Raw genomic sequence first — 18,519 nt, forward strand, 5'->3', positions numbered from 1 at the left:
GAAAGTGTGTCCTGGGCTGCACGCTGACCAGACGGAGGCGGTAATGCGCTGAATGTGCTGGATAATAAACTCACGAAGAAGAAGAGGAAGCGAGTGGATTGGTGGAAAGTTTGGCGGACTTTATCCTCCGCAGAGCAGCAGTTTTTTTGTTGCAGTCCTGCTAGATGAAATCAGTCCCACCCCACTTGTGACAGCGGCCGCAGCCTCCACTCAACTGGTGAGTCAACAAGGTTAATAACCAGTTAATGTTTCATGGGCAGAAGTGGATGTAAACACACTGGAGGCCAGTGTTTGCGCTGTCAGGACTTTTTCAAGATGAACAGGTCAACTTTAAACTGGTGTTTAAGCGTCTCGTGTGGCCCCGGGTGTCTGTTTTCCCGCGGTGCTGTCGCGCAGCACTGACAGGACAATCGTGCTAACGGTTTGCAGGTGTTCGCCTTCAAAAGTGGCAAGTTAACGTTAGCTAAGTTAGTTTTTGTGACTGTTAACATAACGTGGATATTTTTGACGCTAGCGATATTTCCCTCTTTAATGTTATTTGTTTCAACGTGTGCAGTCGTTGTGGTTTCCCCCTCATTGCTACTCATTTTCTGGGTCAGTCGACCAGAACAAATAACAGTAATATGTGTCAGGCGCTCATGTCTGACCTGCAATAACTTTCCAGACAGGACAGGGCAAACACTGATAAAGATCTGGCAGCTGTAAACATACCAGTAAACTTCAAGGAGTTGCGAATGTGTAATTTTGGGTTACCTAATAACCCGTGTTATGAGTTTCTGCAGCTTATCAGCCAATGTAAAGGTTCAAAGTTTCACCGATGACACCATACAATGTCACGGGTTGCAACACTGCTGGGGACAGCACAGATGGTGCTGCATGTGCACTTCATTGTTTAAGGCTTAGCACTGTGATAATGGATCTGTATTTTGCCACAACTGGATATTGTTTTTATGGCTTTATGCCTTGATTGTCTTGTCTTGATTCTTATCTAGTCTCTCAATGAAGATTTGTCTTCCTCTCCAGATTTCCATCTTGCGTGACCAGAGATACAGCAATCATGTCTTTAACAAATGGCCACAGTATAAGCAAAGAAACATGGAATTCACACAACAAGATGATGCTGGAGCCTCTGTCTGTCAACGACTCTGAGGTTTGTGTCCTCAGAAAGTCTTAACTGCAGTGAAGACTCAGCGATATCAACAGTGCTAACCCTTTGCACGAGTTTTATGTTATAGTTTTTCAGTAAATTGCTTGTTCATCAAATGGTTACTGTCCCCTGAAATAATACGGTATTTGTGTTATAGGTGTTTACCATCATAAAAAATGAGAAGCACAGGCAGACGTACGGTCTGGAGCTCATCGCATCAGAGAACTTTGCCAGCAGAGCGGTTCTCGAGGCTCTGGGTTCCTGTATGAACAACAAATACTCTGAGGGATATCCTGGTCAGAGGTACAAGGATAATCAAGTTTGTGCTTGAAATGCCAATCATTGGGTACATTTTATTAGTGGAGCCTTTTGCTTTATCTTATTCACTTTATTAACAAATCACTATAGCAATTTTAATCAGTATGATCCTTGTGTTCAGGTATTATGGTGGTACGGAGCACGTTGATGAGTTGGAGAGACTTTGTCAGAAGAGGGCGCTGGAGGCCTTTGGTCTGGACTCCGACAAATGGGGCGTCAACGCGCAGCCATACTCGGGTATAAAATAGACATTTACTGTTATTTAGAATCTGACTGATATGATCAATATTTTTACCTTCACACTCCTCAAACTCTGCCTGTACTCTTTCAGTTTCCTCTCATGTTGTTGTCCTTCTTGCAACTTCCTCCTCATTCTTCCATCTCTCTGTCTTACCATCATACTTTTGTTTGTGCTTCTCTTTAAGGTTCACCTGCTAACTTTGCTGTCTACACCGCCATCGTGGAGCCCCATGGCAGGATCATGGGACTCGACCTTCCTGACGGAGGTCATCTGACACATGGCTTCATGACGGAGAAGAAGAAAATCTCCGCAACATCCATCTTCTTTGAGTCCATGCCGTATAAGGTATGAAATGGTCACATACAGTAAGTTGCAAAGAGTTGACTAGAAATTCTTCAAAGATGTGAACAATAATGGCACACTATTTAACATGTATACTAAAATATATATTCTAAAATAAAATGGTAATAACTGTTAAATAGATAAGAATCAAGGCACACTGATTTCATTGTGGAAGAAGTACAAACAGCATAGACTTAGAATATGTACAGTAGTTTTCACCTATGTTTTTTGTTAGTCTCATAAAATAGTTCATTCTAGCCCAAAAAGTGGCTTTCTGAAACACAGTTGGAGTTTAGAGAAGTTGTCTCTCAATCATGGAATCCAGGACAAACAAGATTATTCTTCATTAGTCCAACTATGCGCACATGGCATTGGCCTGTGGCTCCTCGTGAGAGCTGCAGAAGGATGCCAAATAGGCCATCATTTGACCAATTCGGGGGAACTAAAACAGAAAACACCTTGTAGTTATTCACTCCACATCTTCTGTGGGCAACTTTATTATTATTGCTCTAAATGCTGTCTGTATTAATACTGCTTTCCAGGGAGTACTTGAAAGCAGTTAACAATCAAACAAGACTATTACAGATGTAAGTCTTCTCTTGGGAGCTAATCTGTTATTGCAGTTTACATCGACTAATGCTGTAAAAACACTAAACTAAACCCTGCTTTTCTTGCTATGTGTGGATATTGATGTATTTGATATGACTTGGTCTCCTGTTTTTAGGTGAATCCAGAAACTGGCTACATTGACTATGACAGACTGCAAGAAAACGCTCGACTGTTCCACCCCAGACTCATCATTGCAGGTCCTTTATCACACCCACACATGCACACATGATGCATGCCAGCATCTGCTATTATTTGTTCACTTACAGTAATGAAAATAAATTCAGTGAAATGAGGAGTCTTTGTCCAGAAAGAAACTGTAAATAACCATCACATTCACCCTTGGTTTTATTCCTCTTCTCCAGGAACGAGCTGCTACTCCCGAAACCTCGACTACGCCCGCATGAAGCAGATTGCAAATGAGAATGGTGCCTATCTGATGGGAGACATGGCTCACATCAGTGGACTGGTGGCTGCTGGACTGGTGCCCTCACCATTTGACTACTGTGACATTGTTTCCACGACAACACACAAGACGCTGCGTGGCTGCCGCTCTGGCCTCATCTTCTACAGGAAAGGTGTGAATGGATGATGCTTCTACCAAAACAAACCACTTACATTTTTTGCTTTATCATCACTATTTTTGTATTAGTACTCTGTGATGTCTTTAGCTTTCTGTTTTCTTCACTATATATATTTCCATTACACTTCTCCAGGCGTGCGGAGTGTAGATGCCAAGGGCAAGGAGATTATGTACAACTTGGAGTCTTTGATCAATCAGGCTGTGTTTCCTGGGCTGCAGGGAGGACCGCACAACCACGCTATTGCAGGTACATATCATCATCTCCCTTTAAATTTAATCTCAGCTGTCATTCTTTGATGTCACCCTCAGTCTCATTTAGGACTTATTTTTTATTGGCAGGTGTCACTGTGGCTCTCAAACAAGCCATGTCACCAGAGTTCAAGGCCTACCAGACGCAGGTTCTTGCTAACTGCAAAGCTCTATCCAGTGCTCTTATTGATCATGGCTACAAGATTGTCACTGGTAAGTATCACCGAGCACCTATTAAGATCGTTTTTAGCTGTACAGAAGTGAATTACATTTGACAGTTGCTGTTTAATTGTACCTTTATTGCTCCCTAGTTGAGGACATTTTGAGATTTGAGAACATTTTCAGTTTTCTGATCACTAGTGGTCTGCAAAACCCAGGTGAAGTTGATTGGGTTTGCGGTGATACTTAAAAGATCCTTTTGATAGTTTTCCTCAAATGTTTCTCAGAATTACAAGATGAAGATCTTTGACTGTTTTCTAAAATTGCACAATACAAAGCTTTAATTACAATTAGAAAGTATTGTCCTTTCTTAATGAATACAGTACTTTTCGTCAGCCTTAAAAAAAGCCAGACATTAAAAACAAAAAGACATTAACTTGCCTATTCATACATCCTTATTGAATCTCTTTTGAATGTCAACAGGTAAAAAACATGTACATGACATACCTTTCTTGCATTGCTAGGCGATGAAAAAGTTGTGATGCCAGATTTCTGGTTGCAGTTATAAGTTTCATAGTCTTTGTGGTGTCTGATAACCTTTTTCTGTCCCTGTGTAGGTGGCTCTGACAACCACCTGATCCTGCTCGACCTGCGCAGCAAAGGAACTGATGGAGGCCGAGCTGAGAAGGTCCTGGAAGCCTGTGCCATTGCTTGCAATAAGAACACCTGTCCAGGTAGTGTGAGCACTGAGCGTAGCCCCTAGTGTGTCCTTTGTCTTTGTGACTGATTCTTGTGAAAGTTCTTTTTTCCCTACAGAAAGCCATTCTTAATATTTCTACATACATGTGTTTGTAGGGGATAAGAGTGCTTTGCGCCCCAGTGGTCTGAGGTTTGGTTCTCCAGCGCTGACCTCTAGAGGCTTGGTGGAAGATGACTTCAGGAAGGTGGCAGAGTTCATTCATAGAGGTAATCTTTTTTTCTGTTCTTTTTTTAAAAGCCCATGTATTCCCTGAAAAAATAGGTGACTAGATCATTAAATATGGGTGCCAATGTATAAGGTTGTTGGTGTGGTTTTGAGTATAGAAACACTTCCTGATATGCAGCTGACCTAAGCCAACTCCATGTTAAACAGAAGTGACTCAAATGAGGCTCCTTGCTTTTAAACTGTCCAACCTTAATGTGCTCAAGACTTTTTTTAACATAAAAACACGAGGGGAGAAGTCAACTACACCTCCCAAGCAGCACTTTAGTTTAAAAAAAAAAAAAGCATCCAGTCACAAAGCTAACATTTCTGTGGTGTGCCTCTTCCTTCTGCAGGCATTGTGCTGACCTTGGAGGTGCAGAGAAGCCTGGATCCAAAGGCCCCTCTGAGGGAGTTCATCCAGGCTCTGGCTCAGGAAGAGAAGTTCCAGCAGCGAGTGTCTGAAATTAAAGCAGAGGTGGAGGCTTTTGCCGGTCAATTCCCCATGCCTGGCCTGCCTGAGCTGTAGAGACACTGATGGATTCTTGACTGAGGATTGTAACAAAATGAATGCCAATTTTTGTGGTGTGTTTTTTTGTCTCTATATTTCTTTGTGCATACCTAAATCTGCCAAATCAAGATATTTCATCACAACTTCACAACAGATTTAGATTGCAACAGATTTGTCTTAACACAAAGATAGATTTTTGGACCTCATTGTCCTCCTGTTATTCATTGATGCTACAGTGCCTGTCTTGGTTTTAGATTGGGTTTTGTATTTTACTGTAGCTTTGGTCCCAAACGTCATGATCTCATTTAAGCTTTAATCTTTGTATTACAATTACAATCTAAAGTCAGTGCAGAAGGAAGCACAAAGACTGAATGCTGTAAATTATCTTGTGTCCATATACAATTTGAAAACAATAAAACCACGATTGTTACATTCAATTATGGTAACCATAATAAACAAACCAACAGAAACAATGTGTGATCTTTAAATGTGACTGAAAACTAACTAGTTAAGCATTTTCCTGAATAATAAGTTAAATACATAACTGCTTCAAGGCTGCTGCGATGTGCTTTGAGCTAAATGTTAACGTCAGCACAGAAGTTTACAATGATGACACTATAGATATGGAGGTGAGGTACCACTGTGCTTGCAATTATTTTATTTTAATGCTGTTATCATGACCACAGATGAATTCATCTGTTATCTTGAATTAGCCTTTTTTTCTGCATCTTTTTTCTCCATGACACCTCTCAGGCTCCATATGTTTCTTTGTGACACTTTTTCCCCACCAGTTTAGTTTCAAAATAAAATTACGGTAATAGTGATTAAGTATGGAAGATATATAAAATACATGTTTAAAGAAATGTGAAAACACAAGTGTCTAAAGATGAACGACATTATTTTGTAGTTAGGTTGCTATGAGTGGCAATACAATTTTAGGGAACTTGTCTCCATAAAGTCTGTTATTGCATTTTCTTCAGTGTTTTTCATTGCTTCTTTAACTGAGATACCTCTTTATATGCGCAGTGATGCCACCATAATCTGCTGAGTTTATCAAACCACTCGAGGATCGATTAGTCTTGCCTTGTTCCGTCAGGTCAGAGGTCAGTGCGCGCGCCTCCAGCCCATCCACAGAGAACAAGGAGCTGTTTGCGACTCAATAAAAGTTCCAGGTCGACCAATATTCAGGTCTTTTCTTTAAAACAGGCCAGTAAAGCTACAAAGGAACTGCAACTAGTGGTGCTTCTCTTCGGGGAGCTCGCAGATCGTTTCTTAGCTTATCGGTTAGCCTAGCTAACCTCGTTAGCCACTTTAGCTGGCTGATGAAGCAATAGCTAACAACTAGCTTTAGCTCAACTTCAAGTTAGCTAACCGAAACTGACATTTCTTTGACCGGAGCCCCGCAAACCGACGCAAACATGCAGGACTTACTGGCTAACGTGGATCACATCAAGTTTGACCTGGAAATCGCTGTGCAGCAGCAGCTAGGAGCGCAGCCCCTGCCTTTCCCCGGCATGGACAGTAAGTGTTGGGATGCTAGCTGGTGCTAAGCCGCTGTAGGTGAACTTTAACCAGACTTAACGGTAAAACTGATGGGAACCAACGGCTGGTTGACAGCGACACCTGAGCGATGGTGATTATTCATGTTAGCTTTGTGTAGCTATGATGCAGTTCCTTTATTAAAGTTGTACTAATGTGTCTCTGCAGAATCCGGATCTGCTGTGTGTGAGTTCTTCATGAGAGCGGCTTGTGTGAAAGGTAAAATCACAACATAACAGCACCAGGGGACTCTCCTCATACAGGTGTGCTGCACATTTCAGGCAGTAGCAGTAGTGTCACTTACAATGATGTGACTAAATAAAGTCGACTGATATAACAGTGGGATGATAATTGACTTTTTAAAAGGGATAATCCAGCAATTTAGGGGGGAAAAAGGTCAAATCTGAAGCAACAGAGGGGATTTATCTGTCAAGCTCCAAAAACACTTGATCCTATATTTCCCATAATGCAGTCAATGTAATCTTTTATCACAGATAAAACATAAACAAATGCTCCTCGATTTCATACCTGGATAAACAAATTGACCTTAAAGGCCAATATAATCAGTTTCACTTTGTTTATATTTGGCACACTCTCCCACTTTCTAGCTTCAAATAGTGTTCTAGGGACGTTATTTTCATCTGAGAACAGCTTGTTTATTCAGTAATGGAAGAAGTTGATATTTCTGAGTTTGTATCATTACCTCATTACTATTATTAATATTAAAATTCTGAGTTTGAATTTCTTCTCATAGATAGCACCCCTTTGAACACACTCGTCAGTGGTCACCAACCTTTCCCAAGCTTGGATAACTTCTTATGTTCAGACACAATAAATATAAGCCTGCAGTAGGGCTGGGTGATGGGGATAAAAAAAAACAACAATTCAGGTCTTAAGGAGTGGAACTGAAGAAAGCAGGTCGATGATAGTAATTTTTCACGGGTTTGGAAGGCTTACAATGTATCACAATGACATTGTGTTTCTGTGATTTGCACATCGCATGAGTGTTTTTCCTCTCAACAGGATGTGCAAAATAAGAGGTGTTTTAAACTTGATGTGTAGGAAGGGTGTTAGATCTCACAATAATAATGAAAATAGTAATAATAGTATCTTGCAAAGCACATTCAATATTGAATTTATTTTATATTTTATATATATATATATATATATATATATATATATATATATATATATATATATATATATATATATATATATATATATATATATATGAGATACAGAATAAGAATGTAAGATTGGATTACTCAAAATAAAAGCAATATCTTACATTTTTCAGTAAAGTTTGTAGTTCTAAGATCTGAAGCATGCTTTTAGCTTACTTTCATCCCATTAAGATTAAACTGACCATTAATATTTATAATCTGAGGAATGCACCTTAAATTCAGATCTTTAGACTTCAGATCTTGGCTAGAGCACACCGAGTATGGAGAAATAAACAAAATACATAATTCTGGCAGTTGTTTTGACCGACACGCTATCACCAGGAGCGCTGTGCCATCTGCCGTGCTGCAACTCTTTTTTTTTTTTTTGTTTCCACTCCCAGGTGGGATGTGTCCGTTCCGTCACATCAGCGGAGAGAAGACGGTGGTGTGTAAGCACTGGCTCAGAGGACTGTGTAAGAAGGGAGACCAGTGCGAGTTCCTCCACGAATACGACATGACCAAAATGCCTGAATGCTACTTCTACTCCAAGTTTGGTTCGTAGACTTCGGTGTTTCATAAACTCACACAGATGAGCATAGTGACTGTATTCGTCCAGAGCGTACCGTGTTAATGTGCCTGTGTTGTCCGCCGCAGGCGAATGTAGCAACAAGGAATGTCCGTTCCTACACATTGATCCTGAGTCCAAGATTAAAGACTGTCCCTGGTACGACCGAGGCTTCTGCAAACACGGTACATCCTGCTCTATGGTGGACATGAACATTCCTGTAGTGATGATGCAGTGGAGATATTAACACCTTTCTGATGTTGATCTTCTTCCATCCTGCCTCAGGTCCTGACTGCAGACACAGACACACAAGAAGGGTGATCTGTGTGAACTACCTGGTGGGCTTCTGTCCAGAGGGGAAATCCTGTAAATTTATGCAGTATGTATTCCTTTCTATTTGATTCTTACGTAATAGAAACATATAGTGTGTAATATTACTTATGCATTATCTGCCGTATTTATGGGATAATTAGTGTTAAACAGCGAAATATTCTTGGCTGAACGATTACAGCAGTCAAATAAAAACAATTGCAGACTTCACCTTAACGTTCCGGAGATTTAACACTGAGATGTTCTCCTACAGCCCTCGTTTTGAGTTGCCCATGGGGGCTTCGGAGCAGCCTCCTCTACCACAGCAAACCCAGAACCAGACGAAGGTAAGAGGGCACACGCACAAACACCCGCACATCTGCATGTATGCACGATGGGCTGTCTTCAGAGAGTGTCCGGTCAAAACTAAAAGTGATTTCCCGGTGTGTGTTTCCCTCTGCAGCCTGTGCCCACCATCGGCCGCTCGTCGCTCTCTCTCATCCAGCTGACCAGCTCCAGTCCGGGCCAGAGGCCGATGAACCACACACCAATGGGGATGAATCAGCAAAACAACATGTCTGGCAACAGAGGGCCTCGGCCACTGGACCAGGTCACCTGCTACAAGGTGAGCCATCTGGACATCACCGTGCTAACGTGCCGGTGTGTCTTCAAAATCTGTTTTTATGAAATATGGCTGGTTGGCCCAGCTTAAGCTTCCAACCCAAAAGAGTTGGTATATGACATCCTGGAAATGAGACTCGACAATCAAAACAAATTTTATCAAATGTAACATTACTGCATGATAAAATCCCAAATGTTTCCAACAATGTTCAAACCCAGAGAAAATATTTTTAGGAAACATTTCATGGTGCATTTCATTTTGTCGCCTGTCACTATAACTTCCAGTGAAACATCAGATGATACATCTGAGAGTGAGAAAGGAAGTTGGTGAATGTGACTTAATATTAAAACTGTAAATATTTCCATCGGCAGTGGTGGTTGTTTAACATCAAAGACAACATCTCTCATGATCCCACACTACTTTACCATGTCATCCAACTATATTGTGTCTTTGTATTGTTTGTGTTGAAAGACCCCTAGTGGCAGAAATGACATGCTGTGCATTTAATATGTTTAAATACCGATAAAAATATTCCTTACCATCATGAAACTACACGGGTTTATACTGTTCCGTTACTAGTATATCGCACAGAACATTTTTTGGAAGTTATGAGCTGGACTTCATCTTGGTTGATAACAGTGACTCACTGGAGTCACTGCAGATGGTCTGACAACTGCTCCCAGCCTAATAATAGTCCAGCACATAGCATCACTTAAACTAAATGACCACTTTTTCTAATTACCAAGTTTATTTTGTTGCCTGTGGACAGAGCAACCAAGCTACATAGCTGCTGAGCCAAGCTATAAATTTACTGTTCCGACATAATGGTGACATTGATCTTCTTGTCTAACTCTAGGCCAGAAAGCAGCGGTAGTATATTAGTGGGGATGAAAGCAAATCTTGATTTTTCTCCAATGCTTTTTGGTAATAAGCAGCATGAGTTGTTTGGGAAAGTCGTATGATGGATCACACATTTTGAGCATTTTCCATCAGTTAAATGTAAAATGTATGTTTTATTTCACTCAAAATGAACCCGCTCAGATGTGCTTATCATGTGGATTAAAGCTGAAACTTTGTCTTCTGAAATTTAAGGAACTGCTTTTGCGCCGGCTCAAACACACTTGACCACCCAATGATGATTATTACTTCTGAAGACAAACACTCACTCCATCTTTCCTGTGCTTCCATTTTAACATCCTCGCTCTTATTTCTTTCCTGTGTCTATAGTGTGGCGAGAAGGGCCACTATGCCAACAAATGCACTAAAGGCCATCTTGCCTTCCTGAGTGGACAGTAACCTCCAGCATCGAGGTCACCACAGTGCTGTAGCTGAGCCCCCCACCCTCCTTCTGTGAGCTGAAGAGGAGCAGCAAAGGAGAGGAAGCATGTTTGCCTCACAGGCTGAAGTTGAACTTAAAGACTTTAACTGCCACTGTTGTGTGTTTACATGACTACAGACACAGGCAGTAGGAAAAATACAAGCAAAGCTACTATTTCTATTTTTGCCATTATGGATCCATAACAATGACGTGCGGGTTAGTCTACTGTTTTCTACGATGTTTGTACTGTATAGCACATCGAATATTTATATACACATCACACCCAGGGTCCAACAGAGGCGCAGTGCTGTGACATGTTTTGCCACTTTTTGCAGGATATTCAAATTTCCTCAAGTCATGTAACTGCATCAGTGACACCAGACCTCTTCTATCCTGCTAAATGTAGAAAATCCGACTGTGTACATGGTATAATAATAAAAAAAAAATTGTAGGAATGTAAATTACTGTTCGTACTCAACTACTGTAATGAATTGGATTCCAGTTCCATCTTGCAGTTGTTCGCATGTTCTCGCTACATCACCTAGTCTTCTGGTTTACCAGTGTCACACTAGACACATTTTAGACTCACTGCATCTACACATTTGTATTTTAAATCCTGGAATTGTTCACTGTTTTCCAGCTGTGTGTGCAGGACCCGTGTTAGATCTGAACAGAAGTTGACCTAAAAGGATGTGAGTTTGTACTGCAGTTTGACAAAAAAAAAAAAAAAAAAGTACAAAATGTCATTGCTGTGTGGATACAGTCTGTACAGTGTGTACAAATAAATGTCTTCTTACAGAGTTGCCTGTTATACTTTGATGTCATTGCAACAATGTGGTAGCATCAGTTTATAAAGTGGTGGGGACGCTACACAACTGCAACAACTGAATCGTGCACTCAAACACAATATCCAGAATTAAATCTTCTTATTGTTTATTGGTCAGAACAGTCACATATTCAACACAGAGAGCTGAGAGTAGAAAGAGCAGGAGGAACAAAGAGATTCAAGTTCAACCCCCGATGGTCTGATGGCTGCTGAGGGGCCTCAGTGGTACTTCCTCCAGCGATCGTGTTCTGGAAAAAAGATGGATAACATGTTTTGATGTAAACGTCTAGTTTAGATCTAGTACAACAACTTTATTTGTATAATGTAGAACATTCTAAATAAGACGTGAGGGAGTGTTTGTTTCTTACTCAGGTGGTCGTATTCCCAAATGTAGCTGAGTGCCACGTAGCCAGCTAGCAGCATAGCTACACCACCGATGCCTCCCTTCTTCACATTAATGTACTTGTTGTAGTATCTGTCGTGGCCTGGAAAACAAAACAAAGCACTAACCACAGCTCTTCCTTATGGCCTGAATACAGAAGCTACATACACTGATTTTTACATGTGAGTGAACAAGGTGAAAAGGGAAAGTCAAAACCCTCCTTAATGTCAAAAACATCAGTTTATTGCTCCAAGTGTTTCTAGTTAAAACAATTTTGAAATGTTTATTCTTTGATGAGGCATTTCTATGTAAAGCATTGGACAATCCAGTGATGGTCATGAAATCTGCTTTACTTATTTACTGTAGCTGTGATTATGTAAATACACACTTACTGACCTGCCAAACAAGTTGGGTTAAAAAATAATTTGTCATACAGAAGGTGTTGGTTACTTATGAGTTCTCTGGAAGTCCCTCAACTTCTAACATTATAAGCTACTTTTGGAGCTAAAATGTTCACAAATCACCTTTATCTTAAACTACACTAAATGTTAGTGAGCTTAAAGCAACAGGAGCCAAAGAAAAAAAACAAAAACAATGTTGCAGTCGGATCATGTTTCCTCACCTCTGCGGACAGATGCGATGATGCCATTGGGAGTGAAGTCTCGACCTCCAAGCCAAGTTCCAAGCTCACCCAGTTTCACGTCCATCAGACGCTTCTCAACAATGGGAACTGGTGGAGACAGCAACAACAGTTTGATCACACATCATCCACTATGAGCAAAACGAGCTGTAGCTCTAATAGTGTGTGTTCTGGTTAGGCAGGGGGTCTTTAACACTTAAATCATCCATAAGTCATAAAACAATATTTGCAGCTACACACTAAATGGGCCAGAGCTGAAGTGATTGGTCACTTCATTCATTAGTTTGACACAAAATTAATCTAAAAAGTTAATCTGTCAATTAACAAGTAAAAATATGGACAATTCCTCTAACTTATCAAATGTAAGCATTTGTCTGTCTTAATTGTGACCAACAGAAGAGGTTTGTCTTTAAAAAGGGAATATGAAAGTCACCTTGGACCCTAAAGAGTTGTCATGGCATTTTATAACTATTTAGTGACATTTATAAATAAACCTACCATTCTTCTACTTACAAAAACCCCCCCAAACAATTATTTGCAGACTTCTAGGTACTGAAAAGATTATCAGTTGAAACCCTAAACACAGCAAAGTAGTCAACAGCTTCAGTCTCTACATAGTTTTAAAACAAAAGGATTCTAATAAAGTTGCATCTGCTCATATTTACACCTGAATGCATCAGCTGACTTGCATGTTACCTTCCACCTCTGGAGCAAACTTTACACTGTGTGCCACATTTGACATTTAGCATGTGTGTAGCTACAACCAGACGAACTGAATTAAAATGAATTAAATACTCTTAGACCACTGTTTAAAACGTACTGTAAATCAAAGCACGGTCTTTCCTGGTTATTATTTGTGAACAGTTAATTGGTTTTAGGATTAAATCAACCAGACAATATCAGTTTGCTGTGACGTGTAGACACGGTGTTTGCAAGCTACCGTGCAAGCTAGCCAAAAGAAACCGTTACACGACTTATGCATAGACAGTTTAGGTGCAATAACTTCGTCTAAGCTAGCGGTTAAAATCTACAGTTTGTAATGAGTGAACATGACCTGTTAGCTAAATGTCTAAGAGCCGAACGCAGATTAATGTTAACTTAAACACTGGCAATGACACGCAAAGACCTTGACGTGACTCAAAGGATTGAGTGCGGCCTTCGGTCAGACGAAGACATTAAAATGAGTCATGAGATGTCCGTCAGTCAGAAAAACACATAACGTTTGTCAATATGTGAAAATATACCGACAACAAAACACAGAACGGAGACAAATTGTGATTTTAAAGGCAGAGGACACGATGTTTTACCTGGTCTGTCCGCCATCTTGACTGGTGCAGAGAGCTCGAAGCAGGGAACGATGGGAATAAAAACTGCAGCAGTGCATTATGGGAGAAGTTGTAGTTGTTTCATCTACCCGCTAGAAGGCAGCAGAGGAAATGAAACAACACGGTTTGGGACTGGACCCAGTGGCTTCATAATCACAGCACTACACACACAACGACCTGGAGCGACAACAAACAACGTGTTTAAAAACCCCTCCTTCATGTTTTCAGAGTGGTAAGTTTATTAGCTACATCCAGCTAAAGCTAACTGAAAACAGCCCTCCAAGAAACCCCCCATTAATGGTGATAATGTTCAGTTTTTTGTTGAAACTTTGTTTGTATCAACTAAAAAAAACAAACTGAAATGACAGTTCTTGGTATTGTGGGGTTGGGAACCACTGTCTCAGTGCATGCATGTTCAGACATCAATAGATAACATATGAACATTGTCAAAATAGTTGAGATCCATTTACTCCTGTCTAATGAAAATACCAGTATGTACACACATGGAGACAGTGTCAGGAAAGTTGGGATACATTCACTCCTGCCAGACACAAATACAAGAAAGGGCCAATACACATAGTCCTGAAATGATTCTGCAATATATCAAAACTTTGCCTGCTGCATTGTGTTTGCCATACATTGATTGGAAAGTGTTATCCTGGACAGGGGTAAAGCTCGGGATAAAAGACACAGTTTTAACAGTAAATGTCCACCATATACGAGTAAGTTTTGCATTTAAATATCAGAATATACTATCAATTAAAAAAGACTTTAACCAAGGAATCCAAACAGGCCTAGGTATCTATAAACATGCTCCAATTCCTAAGTTTTGTTGTGCAACACCGTACTCAGCCTCTCTCTCCTTTAACAGCATGACCTGAAGGGTTTACTATGCTCTTGTCTCCTGACACTCTGTCAGAGGAATATTTTTTTCGAGACAGAGCAGCCGATCAATGCACAACACAGCAGCCGGTAGTGCTGCTGTACATAATATACCCGAAGACATAGCTAAGAGCTCATGCAGGCTGCTGTTTGTGTTTGTGTGCGAGGGGTGGAGGTGGTGCTGTGGTAGTTCAGGTCCCTTTGCTACACGCCCACCGATCAATACACCCCTCTCTATTTCATCTCATTTCTCATTTCAACTCTCTCTCTCTCTCTCTCTCTCTCTCTCTCTCTCCCCCTCACACACACACACACACACACACTCACACGCGTGTGCTGAGTGAATTACGGTGTGTAGTGATGGTTTTGGCCTTCATCCAAGACTGAGCAGCAACCTCTTTTCTTTATTAGACTGATTTTCCTGCTTCACTCTAATGACTTTCATTAGATCGAGGACTCGAGGACTATAGATGTCCAACACCCACCCATCTGTTTTTTACCCCTCCCTCACCACACACACACACACACAGATTTGATTATTATTCAACATCACTCTAATTTGATGAATTTTTATAGTTACGGTAGAGTACATGCAGTTTATTTTGCATGGCAAATAAAACCAGTGTCTCTGCGGTGTGTGTGTGTGTGTGTGTGTGTGTGTGTGTGTGTGGAGGGGAGGGTTACCTAGGTGGATACATGAGTGGATTGTGTGAGTTGAACATGGATGAATCTTTACCAGGTTTAGTCTTTCGTGTCGATGATTCAGCTCTCCTTCCTGCGTTTTGACCCAAATGTTTCTCCTCTTCTCTCCAGTGTTGCCAGTGTTGACTGACACCCAACGGCCCAATCAGAGCCCTCAACCGGCACAATTGTCATTAAAAGTTGACCCAATTTTTTGGGTTTCTATTGCAGATGTTTTTTTTTCTCTCTGTGTGCCAGGTGTCAGGCTCACACTTACGTGAATCTGACACTACAGCGACTTTATTGAAAAATGATCACCAGGAAATCTGTCAGAAAATGTGACATTGAACAGAAACGTTCTTTTCTTGTTTGAACAGATGGAAGCTTTTATTCAAAATTTATTATTAGAGAACTACGACTTGGGAGTATAATTAGAGGCCTAGAGCTAAGGAATTGAAATGATGTTTTGTTTTGCATGTTGAGTGCATCCACTGTCCTCCTCTTCCTCCTTCTTCCTCTCCTTCTTCTCCTTCTTCTCCTTCTTCTTCTTCTTCTTGTTCTGTCCAATTTTCACTGTCTTTAAAGGTGTAATTTGTGAGAATTTGTATTGAATGACTTTTAATAGTAATGAAATAAGAATACAGAGAGAAGTCTTCTTTTCCTTAATTTTGTATTTAACAAAAAATGAGCACCACAATCTGCAGTGTATGGAACCTGGGTACATATGCAAAATGTGGTTTCATATACACTTATTCTTATGCTTATTCTTCTAGATTATACACTAGAAATGTTCTACCTGGTGAATTCATACTCTAAACTGATAGCTTTAGCTGCCATTAGGTAGTTAGCTCAGTTAGCTGTACAGCTAGCGGTGTGGACTGGGCGCACAGGAGATGTGGTGTTTACATCACGGCCACGGGGGCTTTGGACCAAGACAACCAGGACTAGCCGGCTAGCATGCTTACTTCAGATAACTATTTATATATTTCTGTAACACAGACATCCTAAACATCATAACCTTTAATCTTCATATTATAGTTGATAATTTCCACTTTTTTTATTTTTATGTTTTCATCTGAAACGTTTTAAATAGTACACCTTAAAGCGCTGTTTTTGCTCTTCACCAACTTCAGAGGGAAACATCTGTTTTTCTTTTGCTGAAACCAGCTTCCTGATTTAATTTACAAACCACACAGCTAAACAATGAGCTTAAACTTTCTACATCCTGAAAATGCTCGGTTTAAACTGACCAACTTGGTGGCTGATAGAGCTCTGACGCAGTATTGGGATAATTTTACCCAGTGCCAATGGGTAGAAACCACCAAAATAGTGTTTTTGACCCATTAGTAGTGTGGGCGACTTGAGAGGGGATCGGTGAGAAAGCCACCCCCTTTGTTTGCAAAATGACCAAATTTCATCCCTATTGTTAGCCAGCCATCAATCCTCTCCATCCCCCAGGTATAGACAGAGTGGTTGTTTAGTTGAATATGTTGTTATGTACAAGTTTATAGCAATGAGTAGCCGGGCTGTGCTGTGGATTGATAGATTCATGCTGCTGAAGTCGCAGACAGATTGCGCCTATACTTCAACCTGTATACTCTGTACAGTGGTGTCACCTTCATGACCACAGTGGCAACTGAAGTCATGGAGAACCGAGAGGATCATAGAGACACATCGCTGCCTGTAGTGATTCAAAATTAGACAAAAAGCTACGCTGTTGGACAGAAAACAGCCCAGTCTGGCAACAACACTCCCCTCGTCTCATCTCCTCCCGAAGGTCACGCTCAGTCACACGCTCGGTTCGAACCAGCATCTCGCTTCTGTCTGATTTACACACGGCGTGAGCCAGGAGCTCTAATCCAATCTCACTACGTGCCGTTGAGCAGCCAGCACACACCCACAGATGTGGCAGATTCCCAGGTGCACTTATCAAACACCTACACGCGAACAGATCCACACATGCAGAGAGGTGAATGCACAGTGACAGACTGACACACTCAGCAGCCGTGCAGAGAAACACGGGCACGCAAACATAAACAGACATACACGGACGCAGATTGTATTTAGGCTGTGAAGGTTAGAAACTACACTGTAACATAATCTCATTTGGGGAGTAGGCCCATAGGCACAAACTACCCTTTGGTCCAGGTTCACCTGCTTGTTCTTTGTTCGTGTTTGTTTGTTATAGAGGCGCCTAGGGCCTTACTGCTCTTCAGAGTCTGTACCAGCTACACACACACACACACACACACACACACACACACACACACACACACACACACACACACACACACACAAAGGCAATAGGGGACGGATGATTTTATTCCACCTCAAGAGGCAGGTGCCCTCGAGGTCTGCCACAGAGACAGCTCTTTGAAGCTGATGGAGGGAGATAGAGGGAGATGGAGGGGGAGGGAGGGATTTGGTTTGTGCAAGGAGGGAGGACAGACAGACAGACAGGGCGAGAAGACAGGGATGAAAGTGGATGAGACTGTAAGTGCAAAAGGTGAAACTGGCTGTGGAAAGAGAATGATGGAGGGAAACGAAGGATAGAGGAGAGGAAAGAGGAGGGGACTGAGCCCGTGTCTCTGCACACAGTTCTCTAATACGTATGACCTTTAAACAGCCACTCTCCACAGTCGCTCCCCGGTCATCTATCCTTCATGTGCCACATCTTCTTTCATGTCAGTTTTCCAGACTTCCCCCTGTGCTTTCTTTTATAATCAACACTTTTTTCCCTACTCTTGTCAGCGATTTCTCTTCCACCCCATCTGTAACTGTCTCACACTTCCTGTTTCCTCTCCTTCCTCTCTCCCACATTGATTTCTCTCCCCCTCTCTATTCCTGCTCTTTTGCCCTCTCTTCTGTTTTTTCCCAACTACCTCCTTGTCATGAATGTCATCTCCTCCCCCTCGTCCTCCTCCTCCTTCTCCTCTCAGTGACCTGAATGTTTCTTTTTCTTCTTCTCCGTCCTGGAGAGCTCGCAGGAGGACTGACGGGCAAGAATCAGACAAACAGAAAGGCAGGCAGACAGGAGGGATGGGTTGTGGGTAATGGGTTTATCAGCTCTCCTATTACTACAATAATCTCATTAGAGATATGGAGATCACCAGGGGAGCCGCTAAAAGGAGCTCGCTGGCCTGATGAGGG

General features: G+C 41.4%; 3 protein-coding genes across 3 annotated transcripts; 2 read left to right on the plus strand and 1 right to left on the minus strand.

Annotated features, from left to right (window-relative positions):
• Window positions 1-61: 61 nt before the first annotated feature.
• Window positions 62-5,590, plus strand: shmt1 (serine hydroxymethyltransferase 1 (soluble)). Its single transcript, XM_037087668.1, has 12 exons — window positions 62-217; window positions 1,024-1,150; window positions 1,305-1,450; window positions 1,587-1,702; window positions 1,891-2,051; window positions 2,773-2,854; window positions 3,020-3,232; window positions 3,371-3,484; window positions 3,577-3,699; window positions 4,263-4,379; window positions 4,501-4,611; window positions 4,963-5,590. The coding sequence occupies exons 2-12, from the start codon at window positions 1,058-1,060 to the stop codon at window positions 5,133-5,135; spliced, it is 1,449 nt and encodes a 482-aa protein (XP_036943563.1). The 5' UTR covers window positions 62-217; window positions 1,024-1,057; the 3' UTR covers window positions 5,136-5,590.
• A 601-nt stretch (window positions 5,591-6,191) lies between these two features.
• Window positions 6,192-11,433, plus strand: cpsf4 (cleavage and polyadenylation specific factor 4). The gene is made up of 8 exons (XM_037087669.1): window positions 6,192-6,638; window positions 6,825-6,875; window positions 8,221-8,373; window positions 8,474-8,569; window positions 8,670-8,763; window positions 8,968-9,040; window positions 9,157-9,318; window positions 10,543-11,433. Exons 1-8 carry the CDS (start codon window positions 6,536-6,538, stop codon window positions 10,609-10,611), a joined length of 801 nt encoding a protein of 266 aa, XP_036943564.1. The 5' UTR covers window positions 6,192-6,535; the 3' UTR covers window positions 10,612-11,433.
• Window positions 11,434-11,542: 109 nt separating this feature from the next.
• atp5mf (ATP synthase membrane subunit f) lies at window positions 11,543-13,842 on the minus strand. Its single transcript, XM_037087673.1, has 4 exons — window positions 13,789-13,842; window positions 12,464-12,571; window positions 11,828-11,944; window positions 11,543-11,707 (listed from the first exon to the last, which is right to left on the minus strand). Exons 1-4 carry the CDS (start codon window positions 13,802-13,804, stop codon window positions 11,679-11,681), a joined length of 270 nt encoding a protein of 89 aa, XP_036943568.1. The 5' UTR covers window positions 13,805-13,842; the 3' UTR covers window positions 11,543-11,678.
• Window positions 13,843-18,519: the final 4,677 nt, after the last annotated feature.

The sequence above is a fragment of the Acanthopagrus latus genome, chromosome 23 (assembly GCF_904848185.1).
Source record: "Acanthopagrus latus isolate v.2019 chromosome 23, fAcaLat1.1, whole genome shotgun sequence".
NCBI lineage: Eukaryota > Metazoa > Chordata > Actinopteri > Spariformes > Sparidae > Acanthopagrus > Acanthopagrus latus.

What these genes read in the sequence shown, in the direction of transcription:
- shmt1 (XM_037087668.1), top strand. Translation starts at nt 1,058, where the DNA reads ATGTCTTTAACAAATGGCCACAGTATAAGCAAAGAAACATGGAATTCA. An exon ending in TTGAGTCCATGCCGTATAAG is followed by an intron (nt 2,052 to 2,772) that starts GTATGAAATGGT and finishes TCCTGTTTTTAG; the next exon opens with GTGAATCCAGAAACTGGCTA. An exon ending in CCCCAGACTCATCATTGCAG is followed by an intron (nt 2,855 to 3,019) that starts GTCCTTTATCAC and finishes CCTCTTCTCCAG; the next exon opens with GAACGAGCTGCTACTCCCGA.
- atp5mf (XM_037087673.1), bottom strand. An exon ending in CATCGCATCTGTCCGCAGAG is followed by an intron (nt 11,945 to 12,463) that starts GTGAGGAAACAT and finishes TTTGTTTTCCAG; the next exon opens with GCCACGACAGATACTACAAC. An exon ending in TTGGGAATACGACCACCTGA is followed by an intron (nt 11,708 to 11,827) that starts GTAAGAAACAAA and finishes TCTTTTTTCCAG; the next exon opens with AACACGATCGCTGGAGGAAG.
- cpsf4 (XM_037087669.1), top strand. Translation starts at nt 6,536, where the DNA reads ATGCAGGACTTACTGGCTAACGTGGATCACATCAAGTTTGACCTGGAA. An exon ending in CCGAGGCTTCTGCAAACACG is followed by an intron (nt 8,570 to 8,669) that starts GTACATCCTGCT and finishes ATCCTGCCTCAG; the next exon opens with GTCCTGACTGCAGACACAGA. An exon ending in AAATCCTGTAAATTTATGCA is followed by an intron (nt 8,764 to 8,967) that starts GTATGTATTCCT and finishes GTTCTCCTACAG; the next exon opens with CCCTCGTTTTGAGTTGCCCA.